Source organism: Copadichromis virginalis, unplaced genomic scaffold (assembly GCF_057382275.1).
Source record: "Copadichromis virginalis isolate Kocher_CV1m ecotype Utaka unplaced genomic scaffold, C_Virginalis_male_GT1.1 unmapped_scaffold_1, whole genome shotgun sequence".
Lineage (NCBI taxonomy): Eukaryota > Metazoa > Chordata > Actinopteri > Cichliformes > Cichlidae > Copadichromis > Copadichromis virginalis.
Genome location: NW_028188589.1, coordinates 2,723,686 through 2,746,357, shown reverse-complemented (window position 1 = coordinate 2,746,357; position 22,672 = coordinate 2,723,686). Strand labels below are relative to the sequence as shown.

The 22,672-nt window shown below is 43.0% G+C and overlaps 1 protein-coding gene across 1 annotated transcript in view; it reads right to left on the bottom strand.

Moving 5' to 3' along the window:
- Nucleotides 1–22,461, bottom strand: part of LOC146679540 (uncharacterized) — a 26,734-nt gene extending 4,273 nt beyond the window's left edge. Inside the window, exons 1-10 of the mRNA XM_085450270.1 lie at nucleotides 22,426–22,461; nucleotides 21,332–21,457; nucleotides 21,146–21,247; nucleotides 19,062–19,140; nucleotides 13,979–14,183; nucleotides 12,030–13,827; nucleotides 10,663–10,836; nucleotides 10,276–10,449; nucleotides 9,926–10,099; nucleotides 4,993–5,166 (exon numbers count right to left, since the gene is read on the bottom strand). Of these exons, the coding sequence (XP_085306396.1) occupies nucleotides 4,993–5,166; nucleotides 9,926–10,099; nucleotides 10,276–10,449; nucleotides 10,663–10,836; nucleotides 12,030–13,827; nucleotides 13,979–14,183; nucleotides 19,062–19,140; nucleotides 21,146–21,247; nucleotides 21,332–21,420 (2,969 nt within the window). The 5' untranslated portion in view covers nucleotides 21,421–21,457; nucleotides 22,426–22,461. The remainder of the gene's footprint in view (nucleotides 1–4,992; nucleotides 5,167–9,925; nucleotides 10,100–10,275; nucleotides 10,450–10,662; nucleotides 10,837–12,029; nucleotides 13,828–13,978; nucleotides 14,184–19,061; nucleotides 19,141–21,145; nucleotides 21,248–21,331; nucleotides 21,458–22,425) is intronic.
- Between the last annotated feature and the right edge of the window lie 211 nt (nucleotides 22,462–22,672).

Genomic DNA, 22,672 nt, shown 5'->3' with positions numbered 1-22,672 from the left:
CTACGCGTTGAGACGTTCCCCGTCCGTCGGCTAAACGCTTGATTGAAACTTCAATGCGACAGTGACACCAAGTAGAATTATAAATGTCACATAGCCCCAAACATGTCTTTTTCAAAGCCTGCGGTGAAGAGAAAGGTTGGTGATGAGCACCGACAATTTCAGGAAAAGTGGGAAATGCAATATTTCTTTGTTGAGCACAGGGGCACCCCGACCTGTCTTATTTGCACAGAGAAAGTTGCGCTGCACAAGGAATACAATTTGAAACGTCATTACACAACTAGACATGCTGAGCTGGATGCAAAATACCAGGGAGACGAGAGAGCGAACCGGGTTGCCAGTCTTAAAACAGATCTACTGAGGCAGCAAGATTTCTCCAAGAAAGCAACCAAAGAGAATAATGCAGCAGTCGGAGCCACGTGGTTAGTGAGATGATTGCTAAAGCAGGGAAGCCATTCACAGAAGGTGCATTTGTCTAAAAGTGCATATTGCAGGCTGCAAATATAGTCTGTCCGGGAAAGAAAGGTCAGTTTAGCAACATCAGCCTTTCTGCCAACACCGCAGCAGATCGCATTTCTGACCTGTCAAGTGACATTTATGACCAACTGTGTGAGAAAGCCAAATGTTTCAGTGTATACTCAGTCGCTCTTGATGAGACCACAGACATCACCGACACTGCCCAGCTCCCAATGTATGTCCGTGGTGTTGATGACAGTTTTGAAGTGATGGAGGAGCTGCTCACAGTAATTCCAATGCATGGCCAGACCACCGCTCAGCAGATATTTACAAGCTGTGTGATGCCATTGAGAATGTTGGTTTGCCATGGAAGAGGTTTGTTGGAATAACAACAGATGGAGCGCCATCAATGACAGGGAGGGAAAATGGACTGGTGGCACAAAACAAACTGGAAGAGGAAGGCGTGGAGGAGGCCATTGCTCTGCACTGCATCATCCATCAGCAGGTCCTTTGCAGCAAATGCCTGAAGTTTGACAATGTGATGTCTATTGTGAAATGCATCAACCAAATCAGATCCAGGGGCTTAAAGCACCGAAGGTTCTGAGCTTTTTTAGAGGAAATGGAGTCAGAATATGGGGATGTGCTCGACTTCACTGAGGTACGTTGGCTCAGCAGGGGAAATGTATTAAAGAGACTTTTTGAGTTGAGAGCAGAAGTGAAGCCTTCATGGAGAAGGATGGAGTTAGTGTTCCTGTGCTAACTGATCCCAAATGGCTCATGGACTCAGCTTTTCTTGTTGATATGACACATGAGCTTAATGTACTGAACAAGACGTTACAAGGCCAGGGGCAACTTGTCAGTGCTGCCTATGACAACGTGAGAGCATTCTCCACAAAACTGGCACTCTGGAAAGCTCAGCTCTCTCAGACAAACCTTTGCCATTTCCCAGCATGCAAGGCACTCGTGGATGCAGGCACACCATTCAGTGCTGACGAGTATGTTGATGTCATTTTGAGGCTACAGGAGGAATTTGATCACAGATTTGCTGACTTCAAGACACACAGAGCCACCTTTCACATTTTTGCGGACCCCTTCTCCTTTGATGTGCAAGATGCCCCTTCTGTGCTTCAAATGGAGCTCATTGAGCTGCAGTGCAACTCTGAACTCAAAGCAACGTTCAGGGAGGTGAGTGGAAAAGCAGACAAGCTTGGACAATTTTTGAGAGACTTGAGCCCTAGTTTCCCTCGGCTTTCCCGAATGTTCAAGCGGACCATGTGCCTTTTTGGTAGCACATACTTGTGCCAAAAGCTCTTCTCCACTTTGAACTTCAATAAGTCCAAGTACAGGTCCAGACTTACGGATGATCATCTTCAAGACATACTGAGGGTCGCAACTGCTTCCTCCCTCAGGCCAAATCTGGCTCGGCTATGCGAGAGGAAACGCTGCCAGGTCTCTAGCAGCAAGGAGTAGGCAAGAGAAGCCATGTTCAGAAGAACAGTTCATTTTCTACAGTGTTCCATTCATGTTCAGAAGAAGGTTATAGAACTGTTAATACAGACATTTCAATCTAAACACAGCAGATATAGAAGACTGAAAAAAACACACAAGTTCACTGACTAAAAATATCTTATTATTATTTTATTTATGTATTACAGATTGATTTATTTTCTTATTAATTCTTAATTTGTTTATTCATTTTTCATATTTTGTGTTAAAAAATAAAAATAAAGAGATTTGAGAAGATTGGAATGTTTTAACCATGCCTTTCTTGTGGAAAACCTAATGCGGCCCAGCCTCACCCAGACTCTGCCTGCAGCGGCCCCCAGCTAAATTGAGTTTGAGACCCCTGTCCTACACCATAAATCAGTAAGAGAGGGTACGACCTCTCTCATGGCCCCAAGTGGTGTGTGCATGCCAGAGCACTCTGGAAAGCACACAGAGTCTTTACAGACTACTCAGGATCAAACCTCTATCATCATGCAATCAATTATACAACTCTAAGCATATATGAGTAAATATTTCTAAGCATAAATGACAATCAACAATATAAACCTTACAGCTGGTTTTAATAACAGAATTAATTTGTTTCTCAAACGAGAAAGAGCTATCGAGAAACACTCCTAAATCTTTAGTTCTTAACTTTTCCAGTGGGCCAAGGTCAACATTATCTGCTAATGCTAAATAGGCTGCCGTTATTAACTAATGCTAATTTGACATGAATTAGCATTATGCACTAATGCTAACACTTACTTTTTTTAAAAATGTGAGTAGCTAATGCTAACACTATTTCCCTTAACTTTATAACAATGTGAACGGCTAATGCTAACACTCTTTTTCCTAGCATTATAACATCTGAGCTGCTAATGCTAAGTAGAGATGGACCGATCCGATATTACGTATCGGTATCGGTCCGATACTGACCTAAATTACTGGATCGGATATCGGAGAAAAATAAAAAATGTAATCCGATCCATTAAATATCACGAAAGCACCTCACAAAACTTGCAACACACCATAACTCACCTCAGAACGTTAGCACGTCGGAGCAGTATGCATCACGTGATAGAGCGGCTGTGGCATGCCGACCTGTCAGTGGTCTGGATAGCATTTGGAGCTTCGCTAGCAACCCGGTATCGGACATAAAAAAGTGGTATCGTGCCATCTCTAATGCTAAGTAGGCTGCCATTAGCACCTACGTCTAATTTAAGGCAAATACGCATTAGAACCTAATGCTCATATCGTTTTCCTTTGCTTTATAACAATGTGAGCAGCTACTGCTAAATAGCATTAGCTAATAACAGCAGTCTAATTTAATGCAAGTTAGCCTCATTTGCATTACAACGATGTGAGGAGTTAACGCTAAGTATGCTGCCATTAGTGGCTAATTCTAATTAGGGGTGAATAAATATTACCAGCTAATGCTAATATCGTATTCTCTTCCCTTTTAACAATGTGAGCAGCTAGTGCTAGGTAGGCTGATGCTAGCAGCTAATGCTAAAGCTAATTTAATGTGAATTAGCATCACATTAGTGAGGAGTTAATGCTAAGTAGACTGCCATTAGCAGGTAATGCTAATTTTAGGTGAATAGGAATTGGCAGATAATGCTAATACCATATTTTCTTGCTTTATAACAATGTGACCAGCTAATGCTATGTAGGTTGCCGTTATTAGCTAATACTAATTTGAGGTGAATTAGCATTATCCCCTTATGCTAACAATGTTTTTTCTTACTTTTTAACAATACAAGTAGCTAATGTGAACACTTTTTTTTTTTTTTATTGAATTCTAATTTTTCCCTTGCGATGTGAAGAGTTAATGCTAAATAGGATGCCATTAGTGGCTAATTCTAATTTTAGATGAGAAAGCATTAGAAGCTAATGCTAATACCATATTTTCTTGCTTTATATCAATATTAGTAGGTAATGCTAAGTACGTAGCCATTATTAGCTAATACTACGTTGACGTGAATTAGCATTATGCGCTACTGCTAATACTGTTTTCTCTTACTTATTAAAAATGATAGTAGCTAATACTAATACTCTTTTCCGTTGGGTAACAACAAAGTGAGGAATTAATGCTAAGTTGGCTGCTTTTAGCGGCTTATTCTAATTAGGGGTGAATAATTATTAGCAGCAAATGCTAATACCGTTTTCTCTTTCCTTATAACAATATGAGCAGTTAATGCTAATTTGATGTAAATTAGCATTATATTAGTGAGGAGTTAATGCTAAGTAGGCTTCCATTAGCAGCTAAAGGTAATTTGAGGTGAATAAGCACTAGTAGCTAATGCCAATACCCTTTTCTCTTGTGTTATAATGATGTGAAACGTTAATATTGTTCTCAAACAACAGAATGAGAATGAAATATTGATTCTAACAGGGCCCATAAACAGCATTAGCTTAGCAGCATTAGCTTATCAGAGTCTCCATCATGGTCACACAAATCCTTAGCGGAGCAAAGTGGCCTACTTAGCAATAGCTGCTGTAGAAAGCAAAGGGAAAAGAGTATTAGCATTAGCTGCTAAATGTGCACTTGAGAACAAATCTATTGTGAATTCAGCCGTGAATGTAGTGTTTCCAGTAAGCTTCCATTTCCAAATGTTAGCTGCTCCTGTCTGCCTCTTTGTCACACACACAGACTGAAATGATTCACAGCCTTGTTTCATCCTTCTGTCAGTGTCACTGACTGTCACTGTGACTGTGGACATACAGCATGGGAAACACACACATGGCTGATACTTGTATCTAAAGTTACAAAATGTTGTCTCTGTCCAAATATTACCTAACTGTAAGTCTACTTTTAATGAAACTCTCAACATGACTTATCAGTTATCATTAATGTTCCTGCAAACAGACTCCTTGAAGACCCCCTACATAAATATCCATGTACTATCCAGCTAGACTAGTGTGTCTGTCCCTGAAAATATTCCTGCATGTGTGATTGTTCATGTCTCATCTGCAGGAAACAAACAGGAAGTGAGTGAAAGACACAGGAAATGATTCCAGCTCTTCCTCCTATATCAGACATTCTCTCCATACCTGAGAGTGTCCAGTCTCCAGCCTGGATCCTTCAGTCCAGCCGACAGAAGCTTCATTCCTGAGAGACCTGGATGATTGTAGCTCAGGTCCAGCTCTCTCAGATGGGAGGGGTTGGAGGTCAGAGCTGAGGCCAGAGAAGTACAGCCTTCCTCTGTGATCAGACAGCCTGACAGACTGCAGACACACAAAACAACAATCCATCTGTTATCCATCTCTATAGCAGCATAACTAAGTGATGGTTCAGGGTCACCTGATCCAGCTCTAACTATAAGTTTTATCAAAAAGGAAAGTTTGAAGCTGATCGTCAAAGTAGAGAGGGTGTCTGTCTCCTGAACTCAAACTGGGAGCTGCTTCCACACCCAGTCCAACATAGCCAGGCTTTCTTTGCTGCTTTGACAAAACCTCAAATCCCAGTCAGAGATGGTGAGCATCATCACAGTGATGATCATTTCTCTGTTAACCCAGGCTTTCTGCTTCAGGATCTGTGCACGCTCACAGAACAAGGAGACCTTTAAACATCATTTCACTAAATGGATGGACTGAGCTCAGCCTACAGATGAACTGGATAAATAAAGATTTGACCTCAGTGTGCTCAGTGTTCCTGTCTATTCCTAACATATTCCTAACATGATAGCTGCACTTTAGAGCTCTAAAACTGGAACTGACACATATTTAAACTCCACATGTTACTCAGTACATTCAGTTCTGACACTCGCCCACAGTCCAACAAAGGAAACATGGAGATCACATCAGTTTGTCACCAAAGTCTAATTATTCCAGAGGGCAGTGTTGATACAACTAAAGTTATTTTTAAGCAAAGTTGAGTTTTTTATTGTCGCAGTACTTCATGTCTGAAGTATCACTTAAATGCATTACACGCTGTTGATGGCAGCAAACAAACCACCCAAACAAACAGAGGTGGGAGGCTTGGGCAGACTACGTAGGATCAGCTTGTGGGAGGAGTCAGGATAAAACCAAAGAAAGACAAGCTAACAAACACCACAGTGAAGTGAGTAGCTACAAACTGCAGGCTGATTAGTGTTGTTGAAGAAGTCGGTCTGAGGAACGTTCTTAGGATCAACAAATGACGGCATGTATGAGCCTCCCTCAAGACGCACCATCACAAGAAGAACACATGAGCTGTAGAAAAAGGAGAGACTACGAAAGCCACGGCGTTACAACGTGCACCAGCTGTTGGTCTCTCTGGAGACTACTGGGCATGGCTGGGTAACCATGGTTACTTGGGAGTTACAGTACATGATATTAATGAAGAGTGGGAGCTGCGTTCTATAGCAAACAATTTGTTATGAGGTAATCAGCTGATCTTAGTTTAACCGGAAGCCCTTCACAATAATTGCAATGCCTTTATTTTGTACAACTACCATCAGTTCGTCTGTACTGATGGTAACTTAAAGTCACACTAATGTCGTTTAGTTTCTATAGTTTATGTAGTGGAAGTATACTACAGTACCCTGATCACTGATAGGACAGATTTATGTAGATATACACCTTTGTGTTTAACATTACTGCATTATAGTACTGTGATCTTTGTCCTTATATATGGCTATATTAGCTATACTGATGTACGTACATATAACTGGATATGTAACTTATCTATTCATCTTATTTGTCATGTATTTGTATTGTGTACTTCCTTTTTGTAAGAAACCACACACATGATCACAGCCGCAAGAATCAATCAGTGAAAGAATAAAGTGTCTCAAACCAAACCTTAAGCTCTTTATTCCACATGCTGGGATCATTTGGCCTTCAGTGGTGTTCTGGCTGACACACTGGAGTGAACGGAGTGCTAAAGAGTGAATCGGACACACCAGTGTCATCTCTGATATCTCCACTACATTTAATCGTCCTTCAGCTTGTGGCTGCCATTAGCTGGTCTGCTAGTTAGCTGATTTGCTATTTAGCCGGTGTGCTAGTCAGCTGGTGTGCTAGTTAGCCGGTTCGCTAGTCAGCTGGTGTGCTGACCAGCGAACCAGTAGGTTACAAGATGAGCTTGTCTGTCTGATGAGCCAGCTCTCTCTGTCTTGGTCATTTTGTCCTTGGGCAAAACCTAACCTACCACTACAACTGTAGCTTACCTCCACCAGTGTGTGAATGTGAGAGTGAATGAATACAGGGAGTGCAGAATTATTAGGCAAATGAGTATTTTGTCCACATCATCCTCTTCATGCATGTTGTCTTACTCCAAGCTGTATAGGCTCGAAAGCCTACTACCAATTAAGCATATTAGGTGATGTGCATCTCTGTAATGAGAAGGGGTGTGGTCTAATGACATCAACACCCTATATCAGGTGTGCATAATTATTAGGTAACGTCCTTTCCTTTGGCAAAATGGGTCAAAAGAAGGACTTGACAGGCTCAGAAAAGTCAAAAATAGTGAGATATCTTGCAGAGGGATGCAGCAGTCTCAAAATTGCAAAGCTTCTGAAGCGTGATCATCGAACAATCAAGCGTTTCATTCAAAATAGTCAACAGGGTCGCAAGAAGCGTGTGGAAAAACCAAGGCGCAAAATAACTGCCCATGAACTGAGAAAAGTCAAGCGTGCAGCTGCCAAGATGCCACTTGCCACCAGTTTGGCCATATTTTGGAGCTGCAACATCACTGGAGTGCCCAAAAGCACAAGGTGTGCAATACTCAGAGACATGGCCAAGGTAAGAAAGGCTGAAAGACGACCACCACTGAACAAGACACACAAGCTGAAACGTCAAGACTGGGCCAAGAAATATCTCAAGACTGGTTTTTCTAAGGTTTTATGGACTGATGAAATGAGAGTGCGTCTTGATGGGCCAGATGGATGGGCCCGTGGCTGGATTGGTAAAGGGCAGAGAGCTCCAGTCCCACTCAGACGCCAGCAAGGTGGAGGTGGAGTACTGGTTTGGGCTGGTATCATCAAAGATGAGCTTGTGGGGCCTTTTCGGGTTGAGGATGGAGTCAAGCTCAACTCCCAGTCCTACTGCCAGTTTCTGGAAGACACCTTCTTCAAGCAGTGGTACAGGAAGAAGTCTGCATCCTTCAAGAAAAACATGATTTTCATGCAGGACAATGCTCCATCACACGCGTCCAAGTACTCCACAGCGTGGCTGGCAAGAAAGGGTATAAAAGAAGAAAAACTAATGACATGGCCTCCTTGTTCACCTGATCTGAACCCCATTGAGAACCTGTGGTCCATCATCAAATGTGAGATTTACAAGGAGGGAAAACAGTACACCTCTCTGAACAGTGTCTGGGAGGCTGTGGTTGCTGCTGCACGCAATGTTGATGGTGAACAGATCAAAACACTGACAGAATCCATGGATGGCAGGCTTTTGAGTGTCCTTGCAAAGAAAGGTGGCTATATTGGTCGCTGATTTGTTTTTGTTTTGTTTTTGAATGTCAGAAATGTATATTTGTGAATGTGGAGATGTTATATTGGTGTCACTGGTAAAAATAAATAAATGAAATGGGTATATATTTGTTTTTTGTTAAGTTGCCTAATAATTCTGCACAGTAATAGTCACCTGCACACACAGATATCCCCCTAAAATAGCTAAAACTAAAAACAAACTAAAAACTACTTCCAAAAACATTCAGCTTTGATATTAATGAGTTTTTTGGGTTCATTGAGAACATGGTTGTTGTTCAATAATAAAGTTATTCCTCAAAAATACAACTTGCCTAATAATTCTGCACTCCCTGTAGTGGGATTGTAAAGGGTCTTTGAGGGTCTCGAAAAGCGCTATATAAATGCAATCCATTATTATTATTAAGAGCATCTTTAGGCCTGACTGTGCTCATCCTTCCTCCAACCTCTCAGCAACTGAAGAATTTGAAAGTAAATTAAAAAAAATATATAATTTTACATTAAATAAAAAAGTTTCAAACTTAATTAAAATTAAACATGTCTTAAATTAAAATAAGTAAACTGTCATGTTTATTGCTGCCAAAAAAAAAGTTAAACACATTTGGACAGTGAAGGAATGTCAGGATTCTTGCTCAGAAAAAGGATCAACATGCTCTGAAGTCAACATGCTCTGACTCCAGAGCATGTTGACTTCAGAGAAAAAATTGTTTGTAACAAAATATCGATTTCTGCTGTCCCTGTATCGATACATTATTAGCAAACAAAATATCACGATACTACACAGTATCGATTTTTTCCCCCACCCCTAATTAATAGTGGAGCTAACTTTAACAGGTGAAACTGATTTGACCTATAAGGCTACTGCAGTTACTTCTTATCAGGTTTAGTAGGGAAGACATCTGGATGAGGTAGTTAGTAGTATGTAGTTAGTACCGGGCGACTCCCCTCCCCCACATCGGCACCAGAACCCTGTATTATCTACAGGGTAAGACTGCCTGTTTTATCAAACTATGGCCATTACTACTGTGATCATTTGCAGCCCAGTGTGCCGCTCTCTCTGCTGGGATGAACCACTGGAGCTCACCCAGTCATCCCTCTCTTTCTCTCAAGAAGAAGTGAAATAAATATATTTATTATGTTACGAGTCTAATATTCTTTAAATCAAACTGTAATGAATAAATGAAGCAAGAAGATTTGGTGGCTCCACGTGTTGTAGAAGAAAAGATAAACATCTCATTTTGAGAAATCAGCCTTTAAAATTAAGTACTGTGAATAAAAAACAAACAGCGAGCCAATCAGCAGTCGCCAATATCCTCCTAATTTCATTCACAAAGAAATCAAATATATATATTATGGGCCCAAAGGAGCCTAAATCTTTAAATTAGGCAGTACATGAAGTATTTTTTTTAAATAAACAAAGACATGACTATAACAACTTTTAGTAATTCAGAGTCCAATTATCCACTCAAATGTAAATAAAAGTTCACTTGACAGCTGTAAAAGTTACCTGTTTATACAATAATATAAATCACATTTCAAATGATCATCTGTGGAAAAGTTTGAATCCTGACCTGAGAGTTTCCACTGCACACTGTGAACTCTTTAGTCCAGCGGACAGAAGCTTCACTCCTGAATCCTGCAGGTCAGAGTTACTCAGGTCCAGCTCTCTCAGACTGGAGGACTGGGAGCTGAGGACTGAGGACAGAGCTTCACAGCTTCTCTCTGACAGGTTACAGCCACTCAGTCTGAAAAATAAAAGACAATCTATAAAACAAGTACTCATGTAGAGTTTGTTAATACATTTCACAACATTAAATGTTGACTTTCTATTTTTAAAGGAAACATAAACATACTAAGATACAACATCATATGTATGAACTTTAATTAATAATTCTAAAAACTAAATGTTTTCTGATCTGACCTCAGAGTATTCAGTTTACAGTTTAAACGTTGTAGTCCAGCAGACAGAAGCTTCACTCCTGAATCCTGCAGCTTTCTGATACTCAGGTCCAGCTCTGTCAGACTAGAGGACTGCGAGCTGAGAACTGAGGACAGAGCTTCACAGTTTTCCTCTGAGAGTTCACAGATGTTAAGTCTGAAGATAAAAACATGAATAAAGATTGTTGTTAAAGTGTAATCAAGGTGCAATAGCTTATTGTCTTGTGCTGAGCAGGTTAGTAAAACTTCCGTTTAACTTTGAAATGAATAAAAATGCTATGAAACAAGGATAACTGGATAAAGACATAAACAAAAACAAACATCAAACACATAAACAAACAGAACTAAACATAATACAAATTGATCTGACCTCAGAACATTCAGTTTGGCATGTGGACTCTCCACTGCAGCAGACAGAAGCTTTACTGCTGAAGCCTTCAGGCTGTCGGTACTCAGGTCCAGCTCTCTCAGACTACAGGACTGGGAGCTGACCACTGACAACAAATTTTCACAGCCTTCCTCTGAGACGTTACAGCTGCTCAGTCTGAGAGAGAAAGGAAAAAAACAAAAACAAAAAAAACCAAACAATATATGTGATCAAATTAAATTTGTTTATATGTTGAACCCTTTTTTTTTTAAATTTATTTAAACCTATGAGACTATGAGTGCTACCAGTCCAGTGCACATGATTGGTACCTTGATGGTACCTTGCTCAGGGGTACCACAAGGTAACTATTCGGTGGATTCGACCCCTGACCTTATGATCATGGGGCGACCACTCTGCCTACTGAGCTAATAATTCTGTGTACACTGTCATACAATATTAACTAAAACAATTATTTTAGAAAATTTTAGTAATTCAATAATCATGCTCATTACCTGTGTATTGTGAATAACACTTGATTTTAAACACTAGCTGTATAAAACTCTTCCTGTTAAAGGTGCGTATAAAGGAGATGAGCTGAAATGCAGACTTCATGGAGAATGTTTGCTGTCAGCATATATCAAAGACAAAGCAGAGATCCATCCAGTCTCTTCCACTAAGCCCACAGAGGGACAGACAACCACTCTCACTCACACCTGCATGAAGTTTAGATCACCAGGTAACCTAACTGCATGTCTGTGGACAGTGGGAAGAAACTGTAGAGGACCCAGAGTGAACCCACTGTAATTCTGTGATAACACTGGTTATGGAAGCCTTACAGTTACATATGGTTACTGACAAGAAACACGACCTTAGAGGCAATTTCAGTAATGAAGACCGAGTTTCTCCCTCCATACAGGATGAAAACATGACAGCACAGCAGAGATTTATATTTAAAAAGGGAGGGTGTGCACTGAAAGTGAGATACAAACTTGAACTTAAATTATGAACATCAGAAAAAGATGTAGGTGAAGTCTGGCAGGTGAAGTTTGTGCTTTAGAATAAAACAACCAAACTCCTGGAGTTGGAGACAAATGAACAAGCTGAGGATAATAAACCTGTCAGAGGGGCTGAAGCATCAGAGCTCATGTTCTTATAGGCTGGGTCTGGATTGTCCTTTGATAAGAGTTACAGAACAAAGTGTGTTTTAGAAATGCTGGAGTGAAACATTAAAACTACCATATATTTACTGAGTGACTGATGATCATTTAATTTACTATTTTAAAAAAATGTTACAGTGCTCTTTGAACTCAGCATTTCTGATTTATTTCCCATGATTTTAACAATGAAGCGATGACAACATGTTTACTCACAGAGCTTTGTTGGAGGCTTTGACCACTGGCAGCATTCTCAGAAGAGCCTCCTCTGAAGCAGAGTATTTCTTGAAGTCAAACTCATCCAGATCTTCTTCTGATGACAGTAAGATGAAGGTCAGAGCTGAGCACTGAGCAGGAGACAGTTTGCCTGTGGAGAGACTTCCTGAAGTCCTGTATTGTTGGATCTCCTCCACTAGAGAACGATCATTCAGTTCATTCAGACAGTGGATCAGATTGATGCTTTTCTCTGCAGACAGATTCTTACTGAGCTTCTTCTTGATGTACTGGACTGTTTCCTGATTGGTCAGTGAGCTACTTCCTGTCTGTGTCATCAGGGCTCGTAGGAGAGTCTGATTGGTCTGCAGGGAAAGACCCAGGAGGAAGCGGAGGAACAAGTCCAGGTGTCCATTTGGACTCTGTAAGGCCTTGTTCACAGCACTCTGGTAGAAGTGTTTCTCTGCAGATTCTCCTGTTTCAGACTTCTTGGATGTTGTTTGTTGTTGTTCCAGCAGATTGAGTCCAGAGTTGATGAAGGTCAGATGGACATGAAGAGCAGCCAGAAACTCCTGAACACTCAGATGGATGAAGCAGAACACCTTGTCCTGGTACAGTCCTCTCTCCTCTTTAAAGATCTGTGTGAACACTCCTGAGTACACTGAGGCTGCTCTGATATCGATGCCACACCCTGTCAGGTCTGATTCATAGAAGATCAGGTTTCCTTTCTGCAGCTGATCAAAAGCCAGTTTTCCCAGAGACTCCATCATCTTCCTGCTCTCTGGACTCCAGTGAGGATCTGTCTCAGCTCCTCCATCATACTTGACCTTCTTCACTTTGGCCTGAACCACCAGGAAGTGGATGTACATCTCAGTCAGGGTCTTGGGCAGCTGTCCTCCCTCTCTGGTTTCCAGCACATCCTCCAGAACTGTAGCAGTGATCCAGCAGAAGACTGGGATGTGACACATGATGTGGAGGCTTCGTGATGTCTTGATGTGGGAGATGATGCTGCTGGCCTGCTCCTCATCTCTGAATCTCTTCCTGAAGTACTCCTCCTTCTGTGGGTCAGTGAACCCTCTGACCTCTGTCACCATGCCAACACAGTCAGGAGGGATCTGATTGGCTGCTGCAGGTCGTGTGGTTATCCAGAGGCGAGCAGAGGGAAGCAGTTTCCCCCTGATGAGGTTTATCAGCAGCACATCCACTGAGGTGGACTTTCTAGGGTCAGTTAGGATTGTAGTTTTGTGGAAGTCCAGAGGAAGTCGACACTCATCCAGACCATCAAAGATGAACACAACCTGGAAGTCTTCAAAGCTGCAGATTCCTGCTTCTTTGGTTTCAGTAAAGAAGTGATGAACAAGTCTCACCAAGCTGAACTTTTCCTCTTTCAGCACATTCAGCTCTCTGAAAGTGAATGGAAATATGAACTGGATGTCCTGGTTGGCTTTGTCTTCAGCCCAGTCCAGGCTGTATTTCTGTGTTAAGACTGTTTTCCCAATGCCAGCCACTCCCTTTGTCAGCACTGTTCTGATTGGTTCGTCTCTTCCAGGTGAGGCTTTAAAGATGTCTTCTTGTCTGATGGTTGTTTCTGGTCTGTCTGGTTTCCTGGATGCTGTTTCAATCTGTCTGACCTCATGTTCATCATTGACCTCTGCAGTCCCTCCCTCTGTGATGTAGAGCTCTGTGTAGATCTGATTCAGGAGGGTTGGGTTTCCTGCTTTAGCGATGCCCTCAAACACACACTGGAACTTCTTCTTCAGGGTGGATTTAAGGTTACGATGACAAACAGCAGCTGGAAGTTCTGAATAATAATAATAAAAATACAACTTTAACAATCATATTTTACAAAATGCTGATGACAATTTCTGACCCACTGAGAAATGACTGAACACACTGGTGTCACAAGTCTCTCATTTATCCAGCAGCTTAAATCTTTAGATAAATCCTCTTACTGCTCTGCAGACGGTCAGCCAGCTCCTCCTGCTTCATTCTCCTCAGGAAGTCCACTGTGATCTTCACAAATGCCTCTCTGCTGTTTCTCCTCTGCTCATCATCCTCCCTCTGAAACTCCAAGCACTGGGGCTTATTTGGATTCAGAGCCTTCTGGATCTTCTTCAGCTCGTTCTTCACAAAAGTGATGATGTTGTCCTCCAGCAGCTGGAACAGAATATTTATGAATGACCCACCACTCTGAACTTTAGTCCACACAACATCCACTTCTTTACCATCAAGGGGCATATCATCCACGAACTCTTTACCAATTATAGGTTTGACTTTATCTGATTAACTGAGACTTTGTCCACAACTCCATGATCCCAAAGCGTTGATGCTGTTCATATGAATGCAGCGATTTCAGTGGGAGAAACATTTCACTGGTGTTCAGAGCTGAACTACCAACAGGTTGATGATCAAAGCCAGAAACTTGGAGATGTTTCAGGTGACTGAGTTGATCGTACAGACAACTGGTCTTAAAGGTTCACTCTGTTTACACATACAGATCAGTATTTAAGGTTTGACTCTCATCATCCACTGGGGCACAAATTGGGCGTCATCAGGACGCTACAACACAGAACAAACACCATCCCCACAGACACAGCAGCCAGCGAAGCAGAAGAACTTCACATCAAGAAGGTCCTGAGTAAATGTGAACGCTGGTTTGAGGGCGGAGTCAAGGAGGCCATTTAAGTGAAAAGGAAAGACCATCTCTGAATGGAGGAGGGGCCTAAGGGTACAACTGTCACCATCTTACATGCTGTGATTGCAGCCATTCCCCAGCTCTCTGTGAACTGGACTCATGACCATTGATCAACAACCATTGATCAATGGTCCTGACAGTATGCGTACCAATGATCAATGAACTGACCTCCCAGCCCATTGTTCCTTCAGTGGGCTGGTTTCAGTCATACAAATGTCCTGTTTATGAGATTGAAACCTGCAGTCAGCTGAGACTGAAGAAGTCACCTGATGATGATGAAACGTTTCTCCCACTGAAAACATCCAGATGAACAGAATCAAGCTTTTTGGGATTTACGTACCTGGATGATTGAGCATCAAGACACAACTCTGTGACTTTTCTCAGATGAATCAATCCTCTCCTCCAGCTTTGTTTACATCTACCAGCCCTGTGGCGCTGCCCAGGGAAATAATCTATGTGAGAGGTGGAAAGTCATACAGGTGTCTGCTCCTGCCTTCAGTTATTTTATCTACTGTGTGTCAACTGGCTGAACCTCCTCCAACTGTCTACTGTCTCCCTAAACTCAACAATGACTTCGTGATCTATCCATTCTCTGACCAAAGACATCCTGCTGCAGGAGGTTAACATAGCAGCCAATGATGATCCCACTCACTGTGAACAACACATTTGGACCTGATTTGCTGCTCTGGTTTACACGTGAACTTCCACTGCTGCTGTCACCAACTTGAGAGGCTCTACAGAAAAACTGGACTTGTCCATAAAAATCATAAACTACATTACAAGGACAGCATTGCTCAATCAACTCTAATTACTACTGACATGTTATCTCTTCTAACTAAGGTACAGACACTCAAACTTGCTGCTTTCAGTGAGAAGTCAAATGTCTGAATATGAGCTGGAAGCTGCTGAGAGTCCTCCTCCTTCCCGTGGGGTTTACTTCCTCTACTACTTTCACTATAAACACGCCCCTTTCATGCACCTGCAGAGGGCCACCAGCAGATCAGAATCAGAATCAGAAAGGGTTTATTGCCAGATGTTGAGCAGGTTTACAACATTAGGAAATTGCTGCGGTGCTTCAGTGCAACATACTGTCATAAAAATATAAAAATAAGAATAAGAATTAAAGTGCTAAGTAGATAGATATATACATGATATATACATGAGTGCAGGTGGTGATCAGTGCCAGACATGAAATGATGCAGTGAACACAGCGTAGGGTCATGTGTTAGTGGTGGGAACAGTCATATGGTTATTGTTCATGTGTCCGACAGCAGAGGGGAAGAAACTGTTCTTATGGCGAGAGGTTCTGGTGCGAATGGACCGGAGCCTCCTGCCTGAGGGGAGCAGGTCAAACAGACTGTGTCCAGGGTGAGAAGGGTCAGCTGAGATCCGAGCTGCACGCCGCAGTGTCCTGGAGGTGTACAGGTCCTGCAGAGATGGGAGTCTGCAGCCAATCACCTTCTCAGCAGAGCGCACAACACACTGCAGTCTCTGTTTGTCCCTGATAGTGGCTCCAGCGTACCACACAGTGATGGAGGAGGTGAGGATGGACTCGATGATTGCAGTGTAGAACTGCATCATCGTCCGTGTTGGCAGGTTGAATTTCTTCAGCTGCCTCAGGAAGTACATCCTCTGCTGGGCTTTTTTAATGACGGAAGTGATGGTGGGCTCCCACTTCAGGTCCTGGGTGATGGTGGTACCCAGGAAGCGGAACGAGTCCACAGAGGTGATGGGGGTGTCAGTCAGGATGATGGGGGGGAGTGGAGCTGTGTGCTTCCTGAAGTCCACAATAATCTCCACTGTCTTCTGGGCATTCAGCACCAGGTTGTTGTGGCTGCACCAGGACACCAGACGTTCAACCTCCCTCCTGTAGGCAGACTCATCCCCGTCCGAGATGAGTCCGATAACGGTGGTGTCATCTGCAAACTTAATTAGCTTGACAGACTGGTGGGTGGAGGTGCAGCAGTTGGTGTACAGGGAGAAGAGCAGAGGAGAAAGAACACAGCCCTGAGGGGAGCCGGTGCTGATGGTCCGGGAGTCCGAGACATTCTTTCCCAGCCTCACATGCTGCTTCCTGTCCGTCAGGAAGTCAGTGATCCACCGGCAGATGGGATCAGGCACATTCATCTGGGAAAGCTTGCCTTGGAGATGGTCTGGAAGGATGGTGTTGAAGGCAGAGCTGAAGTCCACAAACAGGATCCTGGCGTAGGTTCCTGGGGAGTCCAGATGCTGCAGGATGAAGTGTAGGGCCATGTTGATGGCGTCGTCTACAGACCTGTTGGCTCTATATGCAAACTGCAGGGGGTCCAGGAGGGGGGCCGTGAGGGTCTTGAGATGGGAGAGAACTAGGCGCTCAAATGACTTCATGACCACAGATGTCAGAGCCACGGGTCTGTAGTCATTTAGTCCAGTGATCCTAGGTTTCTTGGGGACAGGGATTATGGTGGAGGACTTGAAGCAGGCAGGCACATGACATGCCTGCAGTGAGGAGTTGAAGATGCCAGAAAACACTGGGGCCAGCTCGTTTGCACAGTGTCTGAGGGTGGCAGGAGACACACCGTCTGGGCCGGGAGCTTTCCGAGCATTCAGACTCTTAAACTGCTTCCTCACATCTGCTTCATGAATATGAAGAGTTGTGGTGGGAGGAGGTGGTGTGAAATCCTCTTTTGTGTGGGGTGAGGAGACGGGTGTTGCAGGTGAAGTGATTGAAGGTGGTGATGGCTCTATGGAGGGGGGAGATGTGGGGGAATGAGTGTCCAAAGTGTCTCTATTGTTGGGGCCGTTGGAGGTGTGAAGGCTGCCTGATGGCTCGTCAAAACGGCAGTAAAAGTCGTTGAGGGTGTTGGCTAAGAGCAAGTCGTCAGTGGAGTGGGGGGTTTTAGGCTTGTAGTTTGTAATATTCCTAAAACCTTTCCACACAGAGGCCGAGTCATTCTCTGAGATCTGCTGCTGCATCTTCTCAGAGTGCTGATGTTTAGCCATGTCCACTTCTTTAGTGAACCTGTACTTGGCCTCTCTGTAGCAGTCCCTGTCTCCGCTTCTGAACGCCTTACTCTTTTCCAGCCACAGCTTTTTGAGTTTAGGAGTAAACCAGGGTTTGTCATTGTTATAACTCACCCTGGTGCGTGATGGCACAATGCTGTCCTCACAGAAGTGGATATAGGAGGTGACAGTGTCCGTAAACTCGTCCAAGCTGTTAGAAGCAGCCTTCATTGTGTCCCAGTCTGTAGACTCCAAACACGTGCGAAGCTCCTCCACAGCCTCGTTGCTCCACAGTTTTTTGGTCCTCACGACAGGTTTGGAGAGCTTCAGCCTCTGTCTGTACGCGGGGATTAGGTGGATCATGACGTGATCAGAAAGTCCGAGTGAAGCGCGGGGCACCGCACGATAGGCCCCGCTGATCGTACTGTAACAGTGGTCTAATGTCCTCTCCTCTCTGGTCGGGCATTTAATATACTGCTTGTATTTGGGAAGCTCATGGCTCAGATTGGCTTTGTTAAAGTCCCCAAGAGCAATGATGAGAGAGTCCGGGAATGTCCGCTCCATGTGCAGTATCTGCTCCGCGAGTGCGCACTGAGCTGCCTGCGCATCTGCGTCTGGCGGGATGTAAACAGCGGCCAGGATGAATGAAGCAAACTCCCGCGGAGAATAAAACGGTTTGCAGTGAATGAAAAGATATTCCAGAGAGGGAGAGCAGTGCTGAGCAATCACTGTTACATCTGTGCACCAGCCACTATTGATGTAGAAGCAGACACCTCCACCTTTGGTTTTACCGGAGAGAGCGGCCTGCCGGTCAGCTGTCTTAAACATTATTATTATTATTAATTATTAATTATTATTAATTATTAACATTATTATTAATAATAAAGTAGTTGTTGTACATGTACAGACTTAAACAGATGGAGCTGTCTTAAACAAATCCACTTGGATAGTTAGCTGTAGATGATTTTCTCAGTATGATTGTAGGACTTTGAGTTATTCTTCAGATTTATTTAAACTCCTATATTGTGCACAAGTGTTGAGCGACCCATAATTTCTCTGTACTTTTCATAAGAGCAGCCAGACTTTCAGCTGGTTTTTCTTTTTTAAGAGCTCAAAGATATTGAAGAAACAGTTATTCAGCTTCATCCCCACTGATCTCGACTACAAACTGTTTCACTTTGGTTTCTGTTTAAAGCCTCGATGTTTAAAACGTTTCCCTGTGATCACATTTGCACCGTCTGATTTCAAAGTTTGTTTCTTTTGGTCATTTAGTCCACAGAGTCCTTGGTGTTCTGAAAGGGACCTATAAATAAATGCATTATTATTAATAATAAAGTAGTTGTTGTACATGTACAGACCATAAATATGGAGTCCAGCTGTGTTTGATGCTGCTGGGCAGACTGACCACTGGGAACCTCTGAGCTCTGCTGGTCCACTCTGTGGAAGAACCATGAAGGATTAGATCAACACAGGATAACGATCCAGGAGTTTCTGCTCAAATAACTTCATCTGAATCAAGTCTGTCAAGTTTTAAACTCTCAGATTCTGAAGATATATTTTCTGTTTTCTATGAACTTTCTTTCATCAGTGATGGAAGTGATGATGCTGCAGAAGCTCAGAGGAAACTTTGAGAAAACTGTGATGAACCATCAACTAATGCTCTCAGGAGGCCAAAGGTCCCTGAATGTAACTGTGCAGTAGATTCAACGAGTGTTTGAAACCTGACCACTTCCATATGTTTTCATTCTAACACAAGAAGTCCTTTTCTCATTGCTTTGATTTGAGTTTTCATTTGAGTTTTCCGAGTCTCGTATTTGGAGTCGAGTCTAATCAATGATCTGACAGAAGAACATTAAAAAGGAGTTACCAGTGCTGTCAAAATTAACATGTAGGGTTAGGGTTAGGGGTTCATCTGTTATCATGATTAACATGATAAAAACCTTTAACACGACACATCTGGAGAGCAGAACGACTCAAAATCCCTGAAATGTTTCTATCAACGCACTTCGAGCAGTTTGTCCGAGTAGAGTTACCTTTGCACACGTGCAGATGTGCAGCACATCTGTTAGTGACGGCAGCTGAACCAATCAGCTCAATATGGAAGATGACAAACACACACTGACCTCTCGATGGAAAGTTTGAGCATTAAAAAAATAACAAGACGGACCAGCCGACCAACATGAAGGATTCTGCACATCGTGACAGAAGGAATTTTCTTTTCACCGAAGCACTTCCAGCTTAAAATATCACAACAATGCAAAGCACTGATGACACAACTGCCAAGTGGACAAACTGCAGACCTGTTAGTGTTGTTAATAACATAGTTTTGGTTCCTCGTGTCAAAGACTTGAAGAAGAGTGACAGAGAGTGTTAGACTGCTGCAGGATCAGTGCCACCTCCACAGACCTGTGAAGAAAATGATTGTTTGACAGATGGGCTCAGATTCAGGATCAGCTGAGGAGTTTGTGGCTGACAGAATCCTGCAGGTACAGAGCAGAGCCCATCATTAGCATGCAGGACTGTCCCTGGGGGGGTCGGCTCATTCAGGAGGTTAATCAATGTTTACATGTTCAATAAACATGTTAAGTGTGTAAATTTGCCCTTTTCTCTCGAGTCTGTTTGCTCATGAAATGAACTTTGATTCGTTTACATTAAAAATGATGTTTAATGGTGATTAATCCAAATGAATCCACAGTAACCCTGTGATGAGTCTGATTAAACATTTTCATTAACAGCAGTAACATAGATTATATATATATAATATATAGATTATATTATATATTGTGTCATTAATTAGTCATGTTTTAATCTACTGACAGCACTAGTGTTCACTCTGGTGCCTCCAACTGTTTTACGCCCTTTCAACACCTTCGTGGTCAAAAGTGTACACGCACAAAATCTACAATAAAACCCTCACGCAGCAATAGGACAGACACACAATCCATTTATCTCTGTGTCTCAAACACACACACGTGTATTCAAAGCCTCGATTTGTTCATATTTCATCTGTTGTGTTTTTATCTTCAGCGTTTTCAGTGTTGCTGCATTTACACCAAAAATGTTTCCATTGATGAATCAGATTGATTTGAATGTGTTTCATCCATACAAATCCCTCCCTGGTGGTCACATGACTCTATAACATAACAGGAGTCATGTGACAAGAGTTTCATGCTGTAAAATGTCAAAATGGTTGAATGTGGTGGAGTAAAAATGTGAGATGTCAACTACTTTTCTTCAATATGAAATGTTTGCAGGGCCTGACAGGAAGTGGACGGACGCTCTGATCACTTCCTGTTTGCTGAAGTGGGTTTTCAGTTGTTTAGAAACCAAAGGCTTGTTTTAAAAGACAGTTTAAATGGGACTGAGGGAACGACGTGTTTGTAGTTTATATCCAACAACATCAAGCAGTTTAATCAAAGAGTTCATGTTGCTAACAGCTCACCTCTCTGCAGCAGACACAGGCTGGGATTTAAAATCAATGAGACGACCTTTAGACCGGTCACTCTGTAAGGACACAGAGCTGGGTGGAGGTCCAGGCTGGTCCCTGTGAATAATGATGGAGCAGTGATGTGAGTGCTGAGCTGTGACATGGAGAAGAGTCATGGACAGTTAGAGATGGTCATCTCACCTCTGAGCTTTGGTCTGACTCTCATGTTCCCCACACAGAGTGCTTTTAGAGGGAGGAGCTCCCTCCTCTCTGTCCTCACACTGATCCATGCTGCTCAATTCACATCAGCTCACACACACTTTCTACCTGCAGAGGAAACACAAATCATTCATGTGCGCATCAGCTGAAATCCTCCTTTCATCATGTGTGCTGTCCAAATATCAGCTGCTTCTTTCCTGCTTCATCTCAGTGTCAGCTGGATGCAGTCAGACAGCAGTGTGAGGCAGAGGAAGCTGCCATCAGCTGCTCTGCTATCAGTCCACTAGATGGAGCCTGAAGCACACACGATGCATTCACTGACACACACTGAGTCACTGTGACTGGAAGCTTCAGTCAGTCCAACACGTGTGAACAACATTTTAAACCTTTCAGCTGATCCAGGATTCAAAGAGGATCAGCAGAGTTAAAGCTTCACACTAATTCTTCCTGCTGAGTTTGCAGAGAACTGCACACACACTGATTCACTGCTAATGAGAAGCTTCTTCCATCCAGTAATTCATCATCCATCAGCTCTGCTGCTGCTCTCAGTCCTGGACTCTGATCACACACTAAAAGCAGCTTTTTAACTCGTGTCTGCAAGAACTCTTAGTGTTAGCTTAGCGTTAGCTTAGCGTTAGCTTAGCGTTAGCATGCTGTGTGCTAGCTTAGCGTCAGAGCTCTGCAGGTGTCTCGTGTGTAAATATTAATCACAGTGACAGTAAAGGAGGTAAAGGGCTGTGACGTCATCACGTACGCTGCGTCCTCTGTGGGCTCTGAGTGAACTCAAAGTACAAACTACAAGTACACAAACACGAACGTAGCTCAGAGTGGCGGACACACTCGGCCTCGTTGGTCCAGCTGTGAGTCCGTTACCGTGAACTATGGAGCGGCAGATTTGTGCTGAACTAAGCTGCACACAGCTGATGTTAGCCAGGAAACATTACACACTGACTTTAATGGAGAGACCGGAAATACAAACACACACAGTTTGTTGTGTGAAGAAATCAAACACAAGCTGAACAAACAGTAAAGTTCCTAAAGACAAACTGTTAAAGGAGGAAACAAAGCAAACTTACAGTTTCTTCACACCAACAACAAGCTCCACTCCACACCTGGACACTAAACACAGACACACAGGTGAGCTGCTTCCTGGAAGGAGGCGGGGCTCCACCTGAAACTCAGCACAGGTGGGAGGGGCTCAGCTCTGTGTGTGCTGATGTGTTAACTTTAAAAATATGCCGTCTGACTGCTCAGACTGAGTCAGAGTAAAGTTCACATGCTGACGTGTGGAGACATGAAACCTTGTTGTAGCTGCAGGTGTGA